This window comes from Ursus maritimus, unplaced genomic scaffold (genome assembly GCF_017311325.1).
Source record: "Ursus maritimus isolate PB19 unplaced genomic scaffold, ASM1731132v1 scaffold_2, whole genome shotgun sequence".
In the NCBI taxonomy this organism is placed as follows: domain Eukaryota; kingdom Metazoa; phylum Chordata; class Mammalia; order Carnivora; family Ursidae; genus Ursus; species Ursus maritimus.
Window position 1 is genome coordinate 77,571,658 of NW_024424452.1, and position 24,733 is coordinate 77,596,390.

The following is a 24,733-nucleotide window of genomic DNA, read 5'->3' on the forward strand; positions in this document are numbered from 1 at the left end:
CCCATACCTCCTCACTCCCCCCTCCCTTAACTGTTACCCCCCTCCACTGCCTTGGCAGACAGTCTCTCCTTTGTTGTCATGCCCACTTCTCCTTCACAGTGTATTCAATAAAATTCTACCTGAAAGAAAGAAAGAAAGAAAGAAAGAAAGAAAGAAAGAAAGAAAGAAAGAAAGAAAGAAAGACTAATGGGGCCCCTGGGTGGCTCAGTCTGTCAAGCAGCTGACTCTTGATTTCAGCTCAGGTCATGATCTTAGGGTTGTGAGATTGAGCCCCACATTGGTTCCACACTCAATGAGGATTTTGCTTGAGATTCTCTCTCTCCCTCTGCCCCTCCCCACCTCTAAAATAAATAAAATATGTCTTTAAAAAAAAAGAAACTTCAAACAGTATACTTCCTTTTCCCCCCTCTTGGCCTTTATGTTACTGTTGTCATACGTTTCACTTCTGCATGTGTTATAAACCCAGGCAAACATTGTTATCATTTTTGCTTTAAACAATCATTAATCTCAAAAGAGATTAAATATGAGAAAAGATTATTTTGCATTTACTCACATATTTTCCATTTCTATTCCTTTATGTAGGTCCAGATTTCCACAGGGTATCATTTCCTTCCTTCCTCCCACTTTTCCTTCCTTCCTTCCATTCTTTTTTTTTTTCTTTTGCTTCTTTTTTTTTTTAGGGGGGGGTGGAGGGAGGGGCAGAGGGAGTGAGAGAATCCTAAGCTGGCTCCATGGCCAGTGAAAAGCCTGACATGGGCTCAATCTCACAACCCTGAGATCATGACCTGAGCTGAAATCAAGAGTTGGACATTTAACTGAGAGGGCCACCCAGGCACCCCATCGTTTTCTTTCTGTATAAAGGTTTCCTTTAACAATTCTTGTAGTATAAATCTGTTAGTGGTTAATTTCTTCAGCTTTTGTATGTCTCAGAAAAATCTTTATTTTGCCTTTAATTTTTGGAATATATTCTTGGTAGGTATAGAATTCTAAGTTGACAGGTTTTATTTCTTCTTCAATACTTTAAAGATTGTGTTAGTCTTCTGGCTTACATTGTTTCCTATGAAAAAATCTGTTGTCATTCTTATTTTTGTTCCTTTGCATATAATATGTCACTTTTCTCTATCTACTTTTAAGATTTCCTCTTTATTATTGGTTTTAAGCAATTTTATTAAGATATGCATTGGTGTTGTTTTCTTCACATATCTTGTATTCAGATATTATTGAGCTTCCTAGATCTGTGGAGTTACAGTTTTCATTGAATTTTAAAACTTCTCAACCAATATCTCTTCACATATTTTTTATGCTATCCCATACCTGCCTCTTTTTCAGGAACTCCAATTACACATATATTAGGCCACTTTAAGTGGTTCCACAATTCATGATGCTTTGTTCATTTTCTTTAGTCTCTCTCTGTGTTTCATTTTGGATAGTTTCTACTGCTGTAGCTTCAAGTTCACTAATCTTTGTTCCTGTAATATCTGATTTTTTTTTTAGTCTCATCCAGTGACTCTTTCATCTCATACATTTTTGTTTTCATCTCTAGAATTTTGAGTCTTTCTTTATATCCTCTGTGTCTCTCCTTAACATCTTCAACTTTTCCTCTACTTCCTTGAAAATATGGATTATAGTTTTAATAATTCTTTTAATATCCCTGACTCTTAATTTTATCACCTGTGTCATTTCTGTGTCTGCTTCATTGATTAACATTTCTCCTCAGTATGAGCCATATTTTCCTGCTTCTTTGAATGCTGTGTAGTTTTTAATAGGATACGAAACACTGTGACTTTTACTTTACTCAGTGTTGTATAGGTTTTTTCTAAACTCTGTTCTGGAATGCAGTTTACTTACTTGGAAACAATTTGATCCTTTCAAGGCTTACGCTTAAGTCTTGTTACATTATATCAGAGCAGCCTTTAATCTGAATCTAAATTTATCCCACTGCTAACACTACACTCTTCAAAGTATTTTAACCAATGCCTTGTGAATTATGAGAATTTTTCACTCTGATTTGTGAAAATAATCCCACCCCATGTACTCTGCACAGATTCTTTCTTCTAATCCTTTCAGGTAGTATTTTCCTTGGCCTTACATACTTTCCTCACATGCATATGCTGATCAGAACTCAGATTAAGATTGAAGAGGGTACAACCTTAAATTTACACAATGTATATGTCAGTTATATCTCAATACAGCTGGGAAAAGATTCAGGAGGAATCCTCTGAAGCTCTCTGGAACTTTCAGTGTAGCTCTTTCCTCTTTGGTACTCTGGGCTGCAAACTTTAACTGCTTTGGTCTGCCCAGACTCCTAACTTTGTCTCATCAACTGAAGGAGTTTTTCAGGGTCCACCTGGTTCTCCTTCCCTAGTCTGTGGCAAAATATTCAAGCAATAAGTTGGGTCAATACTAGGATTCACCTTGTTTGTGCCAACTCTCCCAGGGTTCACTATTCTGTGCTGCCTTAAAACTGTTGTTTCATATATTTTGTCCAATTTTTAGTTGTTCTTAGCGGGAAGGGAAATGTGGTCCTGTTACTCCATCTTTCTTTTTTAATACAGATTTTTATATCTTAGTTATTTCATAGTAATTCTTCAAGATGACTTCTTTTGTGACCTGAGTCACAGAGGTTGCCACTGGATTTTTAATTTAAAAAATCCAGGTAATTGCTTTTATCTATGATGTGCTAGGGATGTCTGAAGTACTTTACATGTATTACAACATTAATTCTTCGAGACAGGAAATAACACAGAATCATTAATTTTCTTCTTGGACCAGGGCAAGACTTGACCTTGATATTCCATTGTATATGTATACTCTATTTTCTTTATCTACTCATCCATCAGTGAACACTTAGGTTGTTTCTATATCTTAGCTATTATAAATAATGTTGCAATGAACATGGGGGTACATATATCTTTTCAAGTTAATGTTTTTGTTTATTTTAGATAAGTACCCAGATAAAATTGCTGGATCGTATGGTAGCCCCATTTTTAATTTTTTGAATTACCTCCGTATGGTTTTCCATAATGACTATACCAACTTACACTCCCACCAGCAATGCACAGGGTTTTCTTTTCTCCACATCCTCATCACGCTTGTTATTTCTTGTCTTTTTGATAATAGCCATTCTAACAGGTGTGAGGATATCTCATCGTGTTTTTTTTTTTTTTAAGATTTTATTTATTTATTCGACAGAGATAGAGACAGCCAGCGAGAGAGGGAACACAAGCAGAGGGAGTGGGAGAGGAAGAAGCAGGCTCATAGCGGAGGAGCCTGATGTGGGGCTCGATCCCATAATGCCGGGATCACGCCCTGAGCCGAAGGCAGGCGCTTAACTGCTGTGCCACCCAGGCGCCCCTCTCATCGTGGTTTTGATTTGTATTTTCCTGATGATTAGTGGATGTTGAACATCTTTTCTTGTACCTGTTGGCCATCTGTATGTCTTGTTTGGAAAAATGTCTATTCAGATCTTCTGCCCATTTTTAAATTAGATAGTTATTTTGTTTTTGTTTTGTTTTGTTTTGCTATTGAGCTGTATGAATTCTTTATATATTTTGTATATTTTATCCTATTCAGTAGGCTTCCTTTTCATTTTGTTGATTTTCTTTGCTTTGCAGAAGTTTTTCCTACAATTCATTGTGCTACATTTTTAAATTTTTAAGAAAAGGGCGAGTGGCATCAAATTGATTTTGTTTCAAATCCAGACTTCAACACTTACTGGTTTAAAGCTAACTAGCTGCAGGATTGTCAGCCAGTCATTTAACACCTATGTCTCTCAATATCCTCATCTGTAGAGTGGGGATAATATCTCTATCCTAGTATTTTTGTTTTTAAGATTAGAGTATGTCAGTAAAGCCATGTGGCTATTTTTCTAGAATTTGTGGTGATTATTATCTAATACTTCCCACAGCACCATGAATTTTGTGGTGTTTTTATCCCATTTTACAGAGGAGGTTATATAAGCACAATCTGGGTCAATTGCTTGTACAAGATATTCAAGTTAATGGATGGTAAGTCATGGATTTAAATTAAATTTACCTAAAACCAACCACACACCCATCCTGACCTCCTAAAAATCCCTAGGACTTCCTATCCCCAACTCAAAACTCACCTCTTTCTGGTTTCTTTTTGTTTTTTTTTGTTTTGTTTTAGTCTCATTTCCTTGCACCTGAAGCCTACCTTAAATTCTCAGATGAGGAAGTGAGAAATGAGAGTATCTTGGTACCTCCATTTTTTTCCTTTTATAAGTCACTCAAATACTCTGGGCCTAATAATTGGATGTGGAAGGCAGCTATTGTTGGATGATAACCATTAGTTAATTGTACAACTGAATTCTACCAAGGAAAATTGTCTTTATTAAAATCCCTACTTTAATAAAATAAAATCAGTCCTCATTTCCCATCAACCATAGCAAGAATATTTCTGGAAATATTGATCTGTATTCTTTACCACATGCAGTTGTCCCTTATACTTTATAAGAAACATCCACTTTTCTCTTTTTTTTCTAATTTTCAAAGGTTTTGATTGAGCTAAAATATCTCCATTTATATAGAACTTTCCCATAAAATTTAAAATGAAGTCTGAACTTCTTACAGTACCCTACAAGACAATATATGATCTTACTCTTATCTATTTCTCTTATTTCATATCTCATACCATTTCTAGCCACACTGGCCTTTTTTTTATGTTCCTTGAACAAGACAAACTTATTTGTGCCCCAGGCCCTTCCCTGGTTGTTCATTCTGAACAACCTGAAACACTCTTCTCACTGCCTTTCACCTGGATTGCTTCTCCCTTATCCTTTTGATCTCAACCCACCTCTCCAGAGAGCACTTTCCTGATCATGCTATTAAAAGTAGCCTCTTCCTAAGGATATTATGTTAAGTGAAAGAAGTCAGAATGAGAAAGACAAATATCATATGATTTAAAATATTTTAAAAAACAAAACAAATGAATAAACAAACAATAAGCAGAATCAGACCTATAAATACAGAGAATAAACTGATGGTTGCCAGAGGGAAGGAGAATAGGGCAATGGGCAAAATGATTGAAGGGAATGGGAGATACAGGCAACAGTTATGGAATGAATAAGTCATGGGAATAAAAGGTACAGGATAGGGAATATAATCAACAATATTGTAATATTGATGTAATAGGACAAATGGTAGCTACATACGTCGTGAGCATAGCATAATGTACAAAGATGTTGAATTACTATGTTGTACACCTGAAACTAATGTAACATTTTGTGTCAACTATACTCACATAAAAAATTTTTAATAAAAATAAAAAAATAAACTAGCCTCTCCTTTCCCCAACTAAGTCACTCTCCGTAACATCGCCCTGTTTATCTTCTTCCTAGATAGCATTTGCCACTGACTGACACTATTTTGCTTATTTGTTTACTTGTTTATTGTCTATATCCATTTATATGAATTAGTATGCTCTGGCTGCAGTTAATAGAAACCCCCAACTCACTTTAAAATATGAATCTTATTATCTCATATAACTAAATGTCCAACAATAGGGAAGTCTCTGGGCAAGGGAGGATGACTAGTTTAAAAACAACATTCAAGGGGCACCTGGCTGGCTCAGTCAGTTAAGCGTCCAACTCATGAGACAGAGACACACGTAAGGCTCCGCACTCAGTGGGGAGTCTGCTTGAGATTCTCTCTCTTTCTCACCCTCTGCCCCTCCCCCTGCTTGCTCTGTCTCTGTCTCTGTCTCTCAAATCATTTTTAAAATTTATTTGTCAGAGAGAGAGAGAGAGCACAAGCAGGGGGAGGGACAGAGGGAGAAGCAGACTCCCTGCTAAGCAAGGAGCATGATGCAGGACTCAATCCTGGCACCCTGAGATCATGATCTGAGCCGAAGGCAGACTTGCTTAACCGGCTAAGCCACCCAGGTGTCCCTAAATAAATCATTTTTTAAATGACATTCAAGCACCCAAATTCTTTCAGTCTATGAAGCCTAGAGTAGTACTTGGCATGCAATAAGTGCTCATTTAATAAATAAGTCCATTTAGGTAAGTAGCGTAAGAAGAGGAAACAAAACTAACATTTGTTGAGTGCCTATTAAATGCCAGACACACAACATGATCTTCATTATCATTTACTTCTCAAAACAACTTTTTAAAAAAAAGGTATTATTATTCTTTTACACACAAAAAAACTAATACTTAGGAGATCAAGAACTTTGACCAAGATCATAAAGCCAGTCAGTCAGAGGACTAGGATTTGAAATTATGGGTGTCTGGATCTAAAGGCCATACATTTCCCACTACAACCTAATTAACAAAAGGTATTTTTTCCTTTTCAGAAACAGCTGGACAAACATGTCAATCCCATGTGAAAAACATCTAAAGAAAATCTGATTAAATTCATGCTTAAGCCTGGAAGTTATCAGGAAACCAGCAACAGTCTTCCACTGATATTACTGAAATTGTATCCCTTACCCTATCACTTGTTTTTTTTTTTCAAAATATATAGCGATAACCTGATGGCTGTGTACTCTGGTAAAATGGGGCAAAGGACAAATTGAAAAGGAATTTTTTCCCTTAATAACTAAAATGAGTATTAAGATCACAGAAGTGTTTGAAATGTCTGGATAAAGTGGACAAAACGCTTTTTATTTTTCTCCTGTTAATCTGTTTGTCTTTGGTAAAGTGTTTGGATAAAACCCTGGTATCTTGAAATCCTGGTCGGGTCTATTTCTGATTTGGCTGTGTATCGTCAGCAGCTTGTACATAGCAGGGGTTTAATACGATCTACACCCTATGCACGCACCAGTCATGCAATCCACAATTAGGGACAACATCGTGCCTATATTGTGCAGTAGGAGACCCACCAGCTACAAATATATCAAAATTCCTAGCATTTTTTGACTACCATCTTTCTGTTGCCTTCTGCTGGGGAAAACAAAGAAGAAAGGAGGAGGCTTCAGTATTCAAATACTGCCAGATCAGCTGTGAACTCGCAAAGTGGTCACCCTAGGAATAGGAGGAAATGGGTACGAAGACAGGCGGTCTTTGAGGTTATCAGAACCCCCAGCAAAAGGCGCGGCTACTTCCTGAGCCACACCGGAACCTTTGGGGGGGCTCTATGGGTTCCAGAGGGAACGGCTTAGGAACAGGACTACTTCCGCTGCTGAAGAGAAGAGAGGGGTGGGGAGGAAATAGCTCAAGGATCTGCATCCTGCTTGCGCTTGCGGCGGCTGAGGAGCAGGCAAAGAGGGGGCGGCGGGTAGAGGAGGCTGAGGGGGCGGCGGCAGAGGAGAAGAAAGTGACTGAGCCGGTAAGTTAGCCGCCTTAGAGCAGGGGACAGTGGACAGCGCCAGGGGTTTGCTTTGCAAATCTTGTTCTAAGTTGCTGAGCTGTTCGGTGGGGTAGGGGGCCGTGCTCGACCGCCTCCTGTCAGTCCATGCGGAGAAGGGGCTCTTGGGCCGCTGGGGCTGGGCCTCGCGGGGCACTAGACTGCGCGGAGCTGGCTGACAGCCCTACCCCGGAGCCCGGGGAGCACTGGGGTTCTCACCCTGGACAGCTTCCCTAGGCAAGGGCTGCAGTTCGGTGGGAAGGAAATGGGTACTGTGCGTCCCATTTAACTCTCGGGACCTAACGAGGTCTTGCCAAGTGGGTGGTGGACATTGTTTCGGGCACTGAGGGAAGGGCTTGTAGGGAGAATGTTAGTCTGGAACCAGACTCTGCCTTGTTTGTGCTGCCCGGCAGTCGGAAGCGGAGTTGTTTTTAAAGGCAAATGCCGCCCCCTGCTTCTGTCACTTCTGGACAAGTTAAAGCTTCAGATCCGTTGTTAAGCCTGCCCGATCTATCACGTCAGTACTGCTGTGGATATCTGGTAAATGTTCTGTAGGTATACTTGATGGTGAGATCAGAGTTAAATGTCTTAAAGCACTTATTGAAGAGAGACAGGACTAACCTAGCAATCAGGACTGTATAGCGCACTTTCNCTCTCTTTCCCTTACAATCGTTTTAGCATTCCGTATCCATATCCAGAGTAAGGATAGTTATCTTAAAGACATTAAATAAAGGTTATGTTATGAATTAAGACTTGTGGTATAATATAAAATTCTTCATCATCGAACGAAATGATTATATAGAGATTGTTACTGGAAAGATCAGAAATAGTTTTTTATTAAGTTACTGCTTTTCTGTTGTCTTAGATTCGGCTTTAGAGTGTGGTGAAGGGTACGTTTCATGGTGCATGGAAGGAAAGCCAATGCGCAGGTAGGCTTTTAAGAAGAAAACCTTCGGTTTCACTGATTGAAATTCAGCACTTAATAATTCAGGACTTCATTTAATTTTTTTTTTTAAGTTTTCAAACTTCACCAAATTCTGCTTGGAACTAATGATTCTTGTTCTAAAGTAAATAATAACTATTACCAGGAATTAATCACTTTTGAAATAAGGGTCCGGTATAGTACTTAAATTTCTAAAGGGCATTCTGAATTTTATGTAGTTACTAACATTTAAATTTCGCTTTTTGCATGGTAATTTTTGTGATAAATAATTGTTAAGTATAATATGATAGTATATGGGTTCATTAGTCTTCAATTACCTATAGAATGTAAAAGGTTCTGTTGCCATAGAAGAAGAATTTGTAACACACTGTAATGTATATCTAATTATGGTTTTGGTTATTTCATTGATGATCAATAATACATTTGTTCTGTGAAGTAAAATAGCTGCATTGCAGGAAAGATTGTTGAAGGACTAAAAAAAGTATTGGACATAATAACTTAGCCCATAGAAAAATAGGAGAGAGTGTAAGAAAATATAGACAATTATAAGCCCCCCCAATTCTAGAATTTAGTAGTGTTTTTTCTTAATCTTTTCTAACAAATAGATCTAGAGTCCTTATCAAAACAATATCAGCCTAGTTCTATTTCTTTGTTCTTTAAACTCATTTTACATTTATTGAACTGTATGTAATCATTTGTTATTTAACATCAAAGAGAAACAACTCTGGCAGACCCTTTTAAGAGAAGAAACATTTCATTATGGGGATATGACTTATGACTTAGAAGCAGGAGCAAGAACCGGAATATCTTTTTCCAAATCTGTTACTGATTTTTTGATTGACCTTGAGCTATTCACCTTCTCCGTGCCCCGATTTACTTTTCTAATGTATCTGACCAGGATATTGGGAACTAATGGATGCTTGCAAGTACTTTGAGATCTCCAGATGAAAAGATGTTATGGATGTAAGAAATGTCATTATCTTTTTTGTATCTAACTCCATGTAGGAGTAATATTTGACTGCGAAGTATATGAAGAAATTAACAGCAAATATATTAAATGCCTTACCACTTCATCCTTTATCATGGTTGCATAAACCACTGATTGCTTCTCTTCCTCAGCTGCCATAAATGTCATATCTTATGTAATTGCTAAAATAAGAGCTTATTATTTTTTAAAAAGGGAAGGCACAGCGTGGGAATGTTTTTGGTTTATCAGTAATTTCTGTATAAAATATTCGCTTAATCATTCATACCTACTCTTTTTTTTTTCTTGTTTTATTATATAATACTGCCAGTTATTCAAAATCAAGTTCGGGGGGTGCCTGGGTGGCTCAGTCAGTTAAGCATCTGCCTTGGGCTGGGGTAATGATCTCAGGGTCCTGGGATCAAGCCCCACATTAGGAAAGACAGGACTAACCTGCTCAGCGGGGAGCCTGCTTTTCCCTCTCCCCCCACCCCTCCCCTAGCTCGTGCTCACACTGTCTGTCTTTAATAAATAAATAAAATCTTTTTTTAAAAAAATCAAGTTGGGGAATTCTGGTGGCATTAACTGTTAAACTATAGCTCTTTCTTCATCACCATCACATGGCCAGAGCCCAGACTACCATTGCCCTCTGATTTAATTTTACTTTGCTTATATTAAGTCACTTTTCCTTGTTGGGCTGTTATTTTTGCTGCTGTAGCCCAGAAGGCAGTCTCTGTGAAGTAATGTTGGTTTTACACTTAGCTACTATTGGACAAGCTTTGAATGAGAAGTAACTATATATTAAGATCTTTTGAATACATGTTCATTCTCCCTACTAGGATGTAAGCTCTTTGAGTCTCATATGGTCTTCCATATGTTTGTACCCTGGCACCTAATGATTACTGAATAGTAGTTTAAATGACTACACAGTATCTGCAGTCTTCTCCCCTGAGTGCAACCTGCCAAAAAATATGAACAAGAGGAAGATTGAAAACTATTGTTAACGGTATTCTAATGCTTAATTATAAAGTTTTATGAAATTAGTTGACATCTTATTAGTAAAGCTTCATTGCATTCATTTATTTAACCAGTCATTATGTGTACAGATAGAAAATTTGAAAGATACAGTAAGATTTTCAGTGAAAAATAAGTCTCCCAATGCTGACCCCAGCTCCTAGATCTCCTCTTTATAGGCCACCACTATAAACAGTTTCTTACCCGTTTTTCATAGATACTATAATGCATATACAGTTATATATAGAATATCTCTCTTTGTGGAAACACTAATGTCAGTATATATGCACATTCTTCTGTATCTTTCTTTTTTCACTTTCCACATTATTTTGTAGATGGTGACAAATACATATAGACCCCCATATTCTTTTTAATAGTTACATAGTATTTCATTGTCTGTAGGTGCAATGGTTAACTAGTCCTTTTCAGAGACATTTGAGTTATTTTGCTGTTACAACCAGTTCTGCAGTGTCTGTCCTTATCGTGGTTTTTGCCCAATTGTGTATGTATAGAATAAATTCTTAGATATAGAGCTGCCCAAAAAGTATATGTGTTTTTAAATTTTGGTAGATATTGACAGATTTCCTTTCTGAGAGATTATTCCAATCTGTATTCTCACCAAAAAAATGTACCTGTTTCCCAAGATATTATTTTTTTACCATTTATTTTCATTTAGAGATATTAAAATGTTTTTCAATGTAGTTATTTCCTCTTTCCTTAAATAGAAACAGGAAACTGAGCCTGATTTTATTAGGAATTAGTTTATTCATTTACCAAACATTTATGCAGTACTTGTTATATGCCTGTATACTGCATATGTACAGATGAAGAGATGGAAAGACATGTAAATAGACATCATGATGCAATATGAACAGAATTTTAATAGATATGTAAACATAGAGAAAGGAACTTATGCTCTGTAGAGATGAGAGTGTCACAGTGATGGCGTTATTTGAGCTGGATCTTCTAGAACGCATAAGGTTTTGCTTTAAAGTCAAGAATGTACTTTAAAAGATAAGAATTTAGGGGTGCCTGGGTGGCGCAGTCGTTAAGTGTCTGCCTTCGGCTCAGGGCGTGATCCCAGCATTGTGGGATCGAGCCCCACATCAGGCTCCTCTGCTGGGAGCCTGCTTCTTCCTCTCCCACTCCCCCTGCTTGTGTTCCCTCTCTCCCTGGCTCTCTCTTTCTCTCTCTGTCAAATAAATAAATAAATAATCTTAAAAAATAAAATAAAATAAAAGATAAGAATTTAAAGAAGGAAGTTAATTAAAGACACCCTAAACAGAAGGAACAGCGTGTGCCCCCCCCCAAAAGATACCAAGATCTGCAAGTATGTGACATGAATGGAGTGGCAGGTATATCTGAAGTGTAGAGTATGTGGAGGCAAAAACGTGGAAACAGGGAAGAAAAATCATAGAAAATCAGGCTGCAACCATGGGAAAGAGTTTGGCTTTATCCTGTAGGTATTTAATTTTTATTTAATTAATTTTATTTTATGTATATTGTTTATTTTAATAATTAATCAATTTTATTTTTATTGTATATATCATATAATTTTAATAATTTTAATATCTAATAATTTATTAAATTTCTTTATTTTATATAATGAATATACTTTATTAAATTATTTATTTATAAATAATTTAATTAGTATTATTATACAGATCAGATTTGTTCTTGGGGCTGATATTTGGGAAGATAGGGCATGGACTAGAAAGAGGGAAGGAATGATGGCAAAGAAACTAATCTAAAGGAGTTGTGATAGTTTAGATGAAACCTGACAAGAACTGGAAGTAGATCTATGGCAGTGGAGAAGGGGGTGGACTTGAGAGTTGTGTAATAGTAACATCAGAAGGATTTGGTGAATATAGAGTAAGGAAGAGGTAATGCTATAAATGACTCTAAAGATTTCAGCTTGGGAAACCAGGTGCTGCCATGATGAAATCAAAAATATGGGAAGAGGAACAAACAGGTTTCACTAAGCCAAGAATAGTTTCTCTTTCATGCACTTCAAGATTATTATGGCTATGAAAGAGCCAAATAGAGATACCAGCGTGTAATTGGAATATGGGTTTGGGGCAGGAGAGAGCAGTTTGGGCTGGAAATTTAAAAAAAGAAGAAATTTTGCTTCAGCAGTACACAGAAGGTTCTTGAAGTTGTAGGCTTGAATGAAAGTAGAACAGAAAAGATGCCAAGGACAGAACCTCAGAGAATACCAGTGGTGTTTAAGGTGAGGCCTAAGAAAAAAAGCCAGTAAAGACTCTAAAATACATAAGAAGCTTAACGTTGTTTGGGTCTTGTTTTATTTCATTGTATCTAGAGTTTTTATTGATAGTTTTCACTCATGGTGAAGATTAGTTGAGCTCCTTGAGTTCAACCTCAAATAACAACAACAACAACAACAACAAAATCCCATTCAGATCTCATATCTTCTTTTTTTAAGATTTTGTTTATTTATTTGAGAGAGAGGGAGAGAGCACAGAGGGAGAGTAAGAGGGAGAAGCAGACTGTCTGCTGAGTTAGAAGCCCAACATAGGGCTCGATCCCAGGTCCCTGAGATCATGACTCTGAGCCGAAGGCAGATGCTTAACCAACTTAGCCACCCAGGTGCCCCCAGATCTCATATCTTTAGAATTTCCTATTTAGTCTAAAATGTATGTTTAAAAACAGTGGCATAAGATATACCTGCTGATTTGACTCTCCCTTGGTGTGGCATGGATTGTAGGTTGGCTTGAAGAACACCTCTTCCTCCTTTCCTTTACTATATAGAAACAAGAAAATGAAATATTATGCTTAGTATTGTCATCTTTGCATTTTGGGATGGCTGTATGACACAGTGCTGCCAATAAAATGTCAGCAGAAGCTGCTAAGAGGTATTCTAGGAAAGCTTTTGCTTTACTGACATAAAGGGAGACTAGCTTGCTTGCATGTTCTTCCTCCTTAATCTTGCCTTGATTGGGGGACCCAGGCACCCAATACTGACAGTCATTTTATCCAATAAGCAGTGATTAAGGGGTTAACAGCCTGGCTGTCTGGTATGGAACCAGGTATAGGAGAATGTAGTGCTAGTGGGTGCCCTTCTAGTAAGCAGAGCTGGCACTTTGAGATGTTATTTCTGTGTTAAGGATTCATATATTCATATCTGTAGCTCTCTCTATTCAAGAGTGTTTAGGACTTTAAATGATGGTCAGTTCAGCTGAATCCTTTCTTTTTTTTTTTAAGAGAAGGCTGTTAATTTCCAAATTAAAACAAAATTTTTGAAGTATAAAAGGAGAGATGTTCATTTAGGTAGGGAGCACAATTCCAGGCTAAGAAAGGATTCTGCAGGTTTTTGGAGTAGAAGATAGAACTTGATTATGAATGCTTTAGAAGTAGAGACTGTGTTTTCTAAACTTTTTATTGTCTTTAATTTCAAATTATATTAGCCACTTGCAGAAGATGGCTTTTTCCTCAGTTAAGAATATTGCCTTTGGAATGGAAGATCTAAGGAATATGTGACAGGATAGCCCTGAAATTTGAAGGTGACTTACACATTTTGGGTGGGTGGAAATGTTATTTACTTAGGGGGGTACCAAAATTTGTAACATTCCTTTGGTAAACATGAAGTATATTTAAGATACCTGATTTGTTCTTTGGTTTACCTGCACAGGATTTGGTTTTTCTACTATTACTTTCGGAGATACCAATATTCATGGAAATTACCCATCCTTTTACCTAGCCCATATTTCCTAAATTCTTGTAACTTTGACCTTCATTTACTTTGGCAGTTCATTCCTACTCTCACTGAGAACAACTCTGTCTCTGAAATCATAAATTCTCATAACTTTTTTCCTAAACATAACCTCTGGAATGCCCATTCCATCAGTTCTTTGATATAGTCACAAACAACGTGCCTTTGGCCCTTCTGTTTTCACATAGTTCACTTCTGCAACCACTTCAACCATTTTCTAGCCATCACTCAACTCCCTAGATTGTCTGTGGCATTTCCCAACTCTTTGATTAGTGCAAGCGTTTATATTCCCCGATTTGGATTGTTGATTACTGCTGGATGAAACCAGCCATGGGATATTTGTGCTATTCTGATCAGAGTCTGTAATATTATTTGAGCCAACATTGTTCTCTAACAGTAATTCTGAAGGTCCCTGGGTAATGCTTACTCATTCCCAACATCAGCTGTGTCACATCTTCACCCATTCTCGTGATCCTGTCACTGCTCCTCTCACTGGCAGCAACTTCGCAGAAAAAAATAGGGGCCATCAGGTATGAACTTTTCTAAGCTCCTGATGCCTTCTTACCACAAAATAAATGTATCCATTTCCACCTTATTTTCCTGCCCCATTCCCTTCCTCTAATCTCTTATGTAAGCCCTTCTACGTTTTGTCTAAGAGTCATGCCTCTGTATTTTGGTTCCATACACTTCCACTCTTCAAGGATCTCACTCCATTATTTATTCTTTCCCTTTTATATATATATATATATTTTAAGATTTTATTTATTTATTTGACAGAAAGACAGCCAGCGAGAGAGGGAACACAAGCAGGGGGAATGGGAGAGGAAGAAGCAGGCTCCCAGTGGGGGAGCCCGATGCGGGACTCGATCCTAGGACTCCGGGATCACGCCCTGAGCCGAAGGCAGGCGCTTAACAACTGAGCCACCCAGGCGCCCTGCTTTCCCTTTTATATTTTTAAGTTTCTCCCTCCTTCTCGTTCTTCACATCAGTATATATCATTTTCCAGTCGTCCTTAACTTCAAACTGACATAGTCCTGGATGTCTTTTCTTTTCAGAGGCAAGCTTTATTCTAGAAATATTCCATACTCGCTGTCACTTTCTTTACCTTCATTGACCACTGCCATTGAATACCTCGGGTTTTATTGAAACCTTAGGGATAATGAAGTTTTTTGGCCATTCATCATTTTCTTACTGGCTCTCCCTCCTTAGATCACAACCTGCCACCATTTTTATCAGTCCCCCTTTCCTTTCCCTTCTCTCTTTCTTCTAAATTACTGTTACTTTATTATACTGAGCAGTTTAGTCTCTTTGTTACAGTCCTGGTTTCTCTAGAAAAGGTTAAAAAAAACAAAATCTTATATCTTTAGGTAGTTCATATAAATGTGGGGCACAGCTTCACATAAGACAAAGAGTGTTGGGGACTGTGGTGAACTAAGAGTACAAGACCTCCTAATGATACTCAAATTCAATTTCAGTTTCTTTTTTTTTTTTTTTAAGATTTTATTTATTTATTTGACAGAGAGAGACAGCCAGCGAGAGAGGGAACACAGCAGGGGGAGTGGGAGAGGAAGAAGCAGGCTCCCAGCAGAGGAGCCCGATGTGGGGCTCGATCCCAGAACACTGGGATCACGCCCTGAGCCTAAGGCAGATGCTTAACGACGGCGCCACCCAGGCGCCCCTCAATTTCAGTTTCAATCTCAGAACAAACAAACCAAAATCGGCAGGCAAAATCCTTCTGATGGACTTTTATCATTCCAGGGGCCCTCACCTTGCCTTTTATAATTTAAAGGTCTAAATATTTGTTTTCTCAAAAGCACCATCTGTCTCTGTAAATGTTGTTCTTTTTCCCAGAATGTAAAAGAACAGTAATTGAAAATTTTTAATAGCAGTTTTTTTTCTTCTCTCCTTATGTAGAGATTGAAATGTAGTAATTATAATTTCTTAAACTGATTCCATAATATCTGATGCCTGCCTTACAGAATTTTTTAGATTTATTGACATTTTGGTAAATGTTAATCCTTCTTGTTTTATTTGATTTTGTATGTTTGATAATGATGCTTTTACTTTTTTTCCCCCCTTTATACCTACATTTTGAATTATTGCTTTCTCCACTCTGTTATTTCCCTTCACCTTAGGTCAATATATTCTTTTTGTAAAAACTGACTTCCACTGAAAAAGAGATTTTATTTTATTAGTCAGATTCTATTAGCCAATTATTAGTCAAACTTTAATGTGTGTTAAAATGACCTACTTGCTAAATGCAGATTCTAGAGTCATACCACCAGAGATTCTGATTCTCTAGTACCTCAGGAGCCTGCATTTTTTTTATCAAACACCCCTGTATATCTGGTGTCAGAGAAACACAATATTTGAAAAGTTAATGTAACAGCCTAATAGGAATTGGGCAATCAGTGAATAACAGTATCTTCTTCTCATATTTTCACTTCATTTGAAAGAAAAGCCACAAATTCAAGCCATATTTTTTAAATCTATCAATACCATGTTTAGAAAATCTGATAATAATGGAGGAAGACCCTCTAGATACAAGAGTATTTGGCCAGTCAAAGCAAGGGGAAATTTCTATATTCAAATTTAGGGTATGTGGCTGATTTTACTGTTTCTCATTTTAACTACCATGTTTTTGGTACCAGAATGTTTTGGACTGAAAGTCCTGACTCAAACTGGTTTAATCAACATGGAAACCTTTTATTTACATAACAAGAAGGCCAGAGGTAGAGTGGGTTCCAAGGTTGGTTGATGCAGTGGCTTAATAATAGCATCTTGGACTCAAGTTCTGTCTCTTCAGTGTAGCTTGTGCAGTATCAGCTTTATCCTAACCTAAAATTGATCTTCCATCCCACTACCACCTACCAATGTAGAATGCTACATTCTTCTTGTTAATGCCTTGCAGAAGAAACTCCCTAAATCATGAAATATGTCTGTTCTTATAGTTTGATGACCAGCTGAGGTAAGAGCATGCCATCAGCTGATTGATTTGAGAAAATTAAGGATTCATCCTTAAAAGCTGGGAACATGGTCATCTTTCTCTGAAGCACATGGCTAGTAGAGGAACAAAATCAAGGTTATGTTTAAGTTTGAGAAAATTGACAGTAAAATATATTAGTAGAATTCATCTTGAGGGGCGCCTAGGTGGTGCAGTCGTTAAGCGTCTGCCTTGGGCTCAGGGCGTGATCCCAGTGTTCTGGGATTGAGCCCCACATCGGGCTCTTCTGGGAGCCTGCTTCTTCCTCTCCCACTCCCCCTGCTTGTGTTCCCTCTCTCGCTGGCTGTCTCTGCCAAATAAATAAATAAAATCTTAAAAAAAAAAAAAAAAGAATTCATCTTGAAGTTATGCTTTTCATCAGTGTTAAAAGAATAAAAAATCTGCTAAAGTTATTAGCAGATCTTATACCCTTTGGTTTTAGAAAGACTGATTCTTTCCCAGAATTGACAGAGTCATTTTGTGGAAAAGGCAGAAGCTCTGTTTGGGCTCCCTAGTTTGCCAACTGTGAATGGAGTCCAGAGTAATCCTTTCACTTGGCTCCTTCAACCTTAAAATACATGCAGATTAATCTTGCAAACTAAGTTAATAAAAATGTTATTTGGGTTCAGTTTCCTTTTGTCTGTATTTGTAATATCATTAGTTCAGTATTGGAATAGAGAGCCACAGATTGAAAAAACAAATAATTTGAGATCTTCTAGTTTTTCTAGATGAATTTTTACTTGAACAATAAAGCTTACTGCCTTAAGGTTTAATTAAAACCTTTTGTAGCGTTCTCTCCTGGGGAGCAATTGACACCTCAATTTACCATCCCACCCCCCCCAGGGTCTTTAGAATATTTATTCCATCAGACTCCAAACAAAGAAGTTGTGAATATAGATGTGACAAGGTGTGAACACAGTCTATTTCTAGGACCCTTATTATAACTTCCCTTCAGAAGGTGCCCAGAAAAATGTACCAAAAAAAACCCCCACTTTTCTGCAGTTAGAATCCTGTGGATGTAATGAGAATAATGGAGGATATGCACTTAAGTTTTTAAAAGTACACATTTACAAAAACAAATAGCAGAACCATTGGAGAAATAATTTAGTGTATAGAATTAAATATGGCTTCTAGAATTAAATACTACTTCTCAGGACATCTAAAATGAGGTACTCCTTAAAATCTCAGCCTACCAGTAATCCCTCTTCTCATTTCTTCTCATTCTCCTAAAAGGGCAACATAGTCCAGCCATGTGGCAGTGTGCTTGCTTTTTTTCTCCCATCTAAGAATAACAACCACATAAATCAGATTGCCAGAGTCATTTCTATTTCAAATACTCAATCCAGTTGCCCAAGACAGTTTGGGATAATAAAGCACTGACTTTGAAGTCAGAGGACCTACATTCAGACAAATCCCAACACTGTCACTCCTTATATGGTAAGTGTAATTATCCCTACATTACAAATAATGAACCTGAGGGTCAGAGAAGTTAAGTAATTTGCCTGAGATTGTACCTAATAAATGATGAAGGTAAGGTTTGAACCTGGCTACAAGTTTCCCTGGCTACAAATCTGGTTTCAAAAGAATTAGACAAAACTTCGGGGCTTATAGTCTATTTTGTCAGGAAGAAAAGCTGAATTCATTTAATAACAATTTAATGAACACTAAATCCAGGTATTGAGGTATAGCAGTGAGCAAAAAAAAAAAAAAAAAAAAAAGGCCTTGTTCTCATGGATCTTATATTCTAGTTGGGGGAGAAAGCCAATATATTATGTCAGTAGGTAATATATTTATAAAGAAAAATTAAATAAAGGGTATAGAGTGGTAGGAATTAAGAGATGCTATTTCATATAACATCATATTGGGGAGGAGGAATTACCTCTGCCCTTCAAGATCCTTCTAGCTAGACTTAGAATCAAATTAACAATGAGACAGATTAACAGGAGGAAGTCAAATTTAATAGCCTACTTTGGGGAAATCCTCACAGACATGGAAATTCCTAAGATAGGCAACGAGATACTTATATGAGCTAAGGAGAGGGGTAGGGTCTGAGGGTACAAAGAGGAGAAAGACCATTAGCAGAAGGGAAAGGTGTTTGGAAAACAAAGCTGCCCTATTTATGTAGATAAGTTTCTTAGGTAAAGAGAAATCTGTTACCAGCTCTCTTCCTGGTAAAGCAGACAGTTGAGGAGGAGGTAAAGAGCTTTTTCTAAGTCTGCTGGGTTTGGATTGCTTTTAACTCAAAATAATGTTCATGCCAAGGTAGCCCATCTTGGGGTGGCCTGCCTTTGGCCCTACAGTGCTCTGGTAAATTGACATTGGAGCAGAGATCTGAAAGAAATGAGGGAGTGAACTCCATAGTTATTTGGGGGAAGAACCTTTCAGAAGGAAGGGATAAGGCTCTGAAGCAAGAGAAGTCTTGGCATGTCCCAGAAAATAGCAAGGAAGTCTGTGTGACTAGAGAACAATGGGCAAGAGGAAAGCAGTAGGAGATAAATTCAGAGAGTTAGCCAGAGGAAGAGTCATGTAGATGTTGGTAAGCCTTATATGCTTTGTTTTTTACTATGAGTGTTTAAAGCATTTGGAGCAGAGGAGTGGCATAATCTGACTTTTTTTAAAAGATTTTATTTATTTGAGAGAGAGCGTGCGCACACAAGGGTAGGGGAAGGGCAGGGGAGAGGAGGAGGGAAAGGGAGGGGAAAAGAATGTCAAGTAGACTCTGCACTGAGCGTGAAGCCCAACGCAGGGTGGGGTCCCATGATCTGAGCCAAAACCAAGAGTCTGACGGTTAACTAACTGAGCCACCCAGGTGCCCCATAATCTGACTTTTCTCAAGGATCACTTAGGTTGTTTAGAGAAGAGAATATAAATTGGCAAAGGTAGAAGCAAGAAGGCCATTTATGAGACTATTATAATACAAAACAGAGTGAAAAGAGACTGAATTAGGGTGGGGCTGGTGAAGATGTAGAGAAATAGTTGTAATCTTGATATTATTTGGAGGTAGAATGACAGGATTTGCTGGTGGATTGGATTTGAGGGTATGTGGAAAGGAAGGGGCTCCAAGAAGAATGAAATTGCTTTTTATTAATCTGAGGAAGGCTAGGTAGAGAATCGAGGACTCCATTCTAGATATATCATTGAGATCTGTCTAGTTTATGTGATAAGAGACATTCATATGGATCCAAACTGAGAACTTCTCCGGGCAGGAGATAAGGCTCTTAGTCATTCACATATGGTTGATGGGAACCATGAGATTAGATGAGCGCCCCTAAGAATGTGTATAGAGAGCAGAGAGGATAGAATTTTAGAGAATGTCCACATTTAAGAATTTTTTACAAGTTTGCAAACCAGACCTCTGATAAGAGTTTATAGATTAGCCATTGTTAAAAATCAGAATCTATACTAATACAGTCATAATGGCACATTTTTTTTTTGCTATGGTATACTTTTAAATGAAAAAGTAGATATGTAGAAATTAACTTCCGTATATTGTACTTGGGCAAAATAAAAAATTGTTTATATCTGAGTTTAACAGTACTATCTTTATGTACATAATTATGGTTACAACAAAACCATTTTCGTTTCAGCGTGCAATGTCAATATTAAAATAGGAATTTTTGAATTTATCATGTCTTTAATGGTGGTTCTTTTCTAGTAGAAGCTTGATTTTACCACTGTCAACCATGTGATTTATTCTTTCAGCATCTACTATGTACAAGGCATCTTTAAGCACTGTGGTTAAAGCTTCCTTGATTGTTTATGTGGGTGGTAAAAAATTATTCTTTAACTGCTCAGTTTTTTTAAGTCTTTAAATTGTCAAGCATAAACAGTGCTATTTCTACCAGATGTCAGGAATTATGAACATTTTGTATTCTAGAATACAGAATCACCTGTGGGCTAAGGCCAAGCATAGAAAGATTGAATTGTAAGTACTTTGGAAAAACAGGTTGCTGTTGGAGAAAGAAACAACTGTCTGCTTTGCTTTCAGGCTGTGCCTTTGTAATGTAAATGTAATTTCTTTTTCCCAAAATGTCCTTTTTCTATTCTTCTTCCCAGGGGACTCTTTCAACACAGCTGTTACGTTATACTGTAGTTCTTGTAAGTGGTACAGCTTTAGGCGTAGTAAACTGATACTGTTCCTTGCAGGCCAGATGTTAGACTATCTCAATATCGTCATAGATGATTAAGTCTGTGAGACTCACATGCGGCTCACCTAAAACCCAGTAATCAGAATGTTGGAGCCACCTATCCCCCTTTTAAATAACATGATATCTTTGGAAGAATTATTCATCAGAAGACTGCTTAATGAATATAGAATCAGAAACAAATGTAATGATCTGGACCATGGGTATAGGATATTTCACTTAAGTTCCAGAATAACCCAATTTAATATTCCTACTTTACAACAAAAATACATAACCTTGTAGTAACCTTGTAGCTTATACCAGTTAGATCTAGAATCTTTCTGGTATAAACAAATACTTTATTGATTTTTGCCTTCCTGACCACAATTCGTATCCTGGTTGCCCTCTCTCTGGTTATTCATGTATCTCCCCTTCTCAGTAGTTAGGTTCTCTGATCGCCTCTTTCTATTCCTTTGAATTTTTCTCAGTTCAAGCAAAATGCTTTGTAAATTATATGCAATTAGTAAATATTTGTTTAAAAAAATAATTACCATTTTAGAGGGGCATAGATTCTTTTTTCGCTGCATGTCAGTAGATGCAGTGTGGTGATTATGCAGATCCAAATATCTTCATTACATTTGTCAATTCAAGATTGTGGCATTTATCTGGCAAGTTAACCCCTGAATTTCTGAAATACAAACATAATATGTAAACTTTGCTTCTCTTATGTATTATCTGGAATAAATTTTTAAAAGGTAATAAGCCTTTGACTGTATTTTATTAGAAATGTTTAAAGATAATTAAGAAAATTTCTTAGACTATCCCAGTATTTTTTAGCTGGAAAAGACTTAGGTTCAATTTTGTTATGCTGTTTTCCTCAAGCTTAACATTCATTTTGTAGGCCTCTTACCAAGTTAGTTGATTCTTCTGATAGTTCACTGGTGAAGTTCTTTATGATGCCTGGGCCAAATTAATCTGCATTTATTGCAACTTCCTGGGCTTTTAAAAAAGAGTTGTACAGAAATTTGGGTGTCCATAAGGGAAAAAAACTGAAAATCTTATTTTGAATTATTAAATAATTCTGCAACTTCCTTCTCTCCCCAACTCAGCAGTCACATCATTCCCAGTTATTAAATATTCTTAGTGCCCCAGGAGATAGTTGTGGTTTATCCAGGAGCATCAGGAGACCTGTTCTGCTACAGAAAGGAAAGCTTCATGATTTTAGCACGTCACCTAACCAAATCAGTTTCTTCATCTGTTAAAGGGAAGTATTATGCTAAATGACCTGATCATCCATTCTGTTTCAAATCTCAGTCTCCATTCTTCAAGCTAGGTAACAGATTATGCCAAGCAAGGAAGGATGGTTTTCATATTTAAAGACTTCTGGAGAACATTAACATGTAAAATTTACTAACACATATATACCCTGATCCTGTGATGCAATGTGTATCAAATTTGAGAAATTTACAGAGCTGCCACCCTTTTTTTTTCAGGTCCCTTTTTAAAGGAAAATAGTTATTACAGCCTCTCAGGAGTGTGTCCTGTAGTACCATTAGGGTAACATGTACTTAAATGTGTAAGAAATGCCCAACTTACAGACTTCCAGAGTCTTTGTATAAAAGTAGCTTCCCAAGCTCAGCCATCACCCCACCCAAAAGCCGCCAAAAACAACAGCAGCAGCAAATCCTAGATCACTCCCAAAATGACACATATTCTTTTCCTCCTCCTTGTACCTCTTGGCCCTTTTGTCTTGGGACTTCAAAACTCAGGTCAGAATTCTGTGTCAGTGGCTTTTAAACTTATTTGATATCATACAGCCTGCAAAGGGACCTGATTATACTAATGTATATGAATTTAAATGTTTATAGAACACATAGTTGAAACATATTGAACTAAAAGGAATGTACGCCAATATTTTTTCTTTTCTTATATTTCATTTTTTTAGTGCTGCTTGTGACACACTGAATTGATTTTACAACTAAACCTAGCCCCCATTTACAGCACTCTTGCTAAAGAAAAATACAAACCTTCAGTCAACATAAAATTAAACTTTTAGAAAAGTATTTATTTGTAAAGTGAGGAGTGTCTATTTATGGACCTATACATTTCTTTTGTAATCATAGTAAACCTTTATTGATTCTGACTGATTTGGCAGGAACAATTGGACGTATGTAGTACTTTGGTGGGGGGGGGGGGCAGAGGGAGAAGGGGAGAGAGAATCTTAAGCAGGCTCCATGCCCAGCACAGAGTCCAGTGCGGAGCTTTGATCTCACAACCTTGAGATCATGACCTGAGCCGAAATCAAGAGTCGGATGCTTAACTGACTGAGCCACCCACATGCCCGCGATGTGTGTAGTACTTTTAAACGAATGAGGCTTCTTGTCAGATTTAATATCTCTAGCCCCAAATTAATCTAACAAAATCTTTGTCTAGGCTCATAAGAGTCCTACTAAATAAAAAAATATTTCACCTGCCATCTTCTTTACCACTTTTTAGTTCATAAACTATGAGGAAAAGATTTCTAAGTAAAGATAAACTTCAATCCAGACTTGGTGGATTATCATTAAATTTATGTAAATATTAATTGAAGTATATCAACTCAGATTTGATTTCTTTTAATTTGATTTCTAATATGGATAATCATAACCACCTTATCTGAAAGGAATATAGGTAGTTCTATTACTAGGATAGCTACAATTTAAAATTGTTAACATGTAGCAAGCCCTGAGCTGAACGCCGTTAGGTACATTATCTCCTTTAATCTTTGCCATATGGGGTAGGTACTTACCCATTTTAGAGCTAAGGAAGCTGGGGATTAGGAAGGATAAGTAACTTGTCCAGTAATTGTCAGCTACTGGCATTTCAACCCAGGTCCATCTGTTACACAGCGTGCTTTGAAACTTTATGCTAGCTAATGACAGAGTAGCCATAGTACCCAAGTGTCAGAGCTGTTAGACTTGGGGAGAAAAATAAAAGAAATCTTAATTTAAGGTATGGTAAAATATTTTGAGACATCTATGGTTGGACTAAAACTTATGCAGAGAAGAGAATTTTAACTCATTTCTCCCTGCGAGTGGCTTCTAAAATATTTGGTTTGATTTTTTCCACTTTTTTACAAACTAATGTGATTACATAGTTATTTACTATATTTCCTTGCTTATAAGACCCATAACTCATTTAATAACTTTTTAGAAGTGTAAATATTGCATTAAAGGTATGTAAAGCTTTTATTAGCTGATGGTCTAACATGTATTTATCCATATAATCAATACCTAAGTTTTCTTCAATATCACAAAGTTTGATTCTAAGCTTTCCTCTCATTCACAGACCAGAGAATGTCCTGAATTGTGTCTGGCCATCAGCAATTATCTGTAGCATCCCAGCAACACACTAGTTTTTGTAACCCGGGCTTGTGGTTTGTTTGTTTGGTTTTTTTTAGTTTAGTTTGTTTTTTACTTAACACCATTGTGATAGCCTGTATAAACTATGAAAACTAGGCATCTTAGAATAAAGGAAATATAGTACTATATATAAAGTTAATTTGGGGGGCCCTGGCCTCATTTTTCTAATCTTTTCATGCAGCATGAGCTATAATATTTTATAGCTTTTGTGCTGAGCTGGAGAGAAGGCTAAAGTATTATATGATGATGAGAAATAAACATTTCTGT

General features: G+C 37.1%; 1 protein-coding gene across 1 annotated transcript in view; it reads left to right on the top strand.

Moving 5' to 3' along the window:
- The first annotated feature begins 7,150 nt into the window (after positions 1 to 7,150).
- KLHL20 (kelch like family member 20) overlaps positions 7,151 to 24,733 on the top strand; it is a 60,682-nt gene continuing 43,099 nt past the window's right edge. The window contains exons 1-2 of the mRNA XM_008696455.2: positions 7,151 to 7,289; positions 8,173 to 8,236. Coding sequence (XP_008694677.1) covers positions 8,214 to 8,236 — 23 coding nt within the window. The 5' untranslated portion in view covers positions 7,151 to 7,289; positions 8,173 to 8,213. The remainder of the gene's footprint in view (positions 7,290 to 8,172; positions 8,237 to 24,733) is intronic.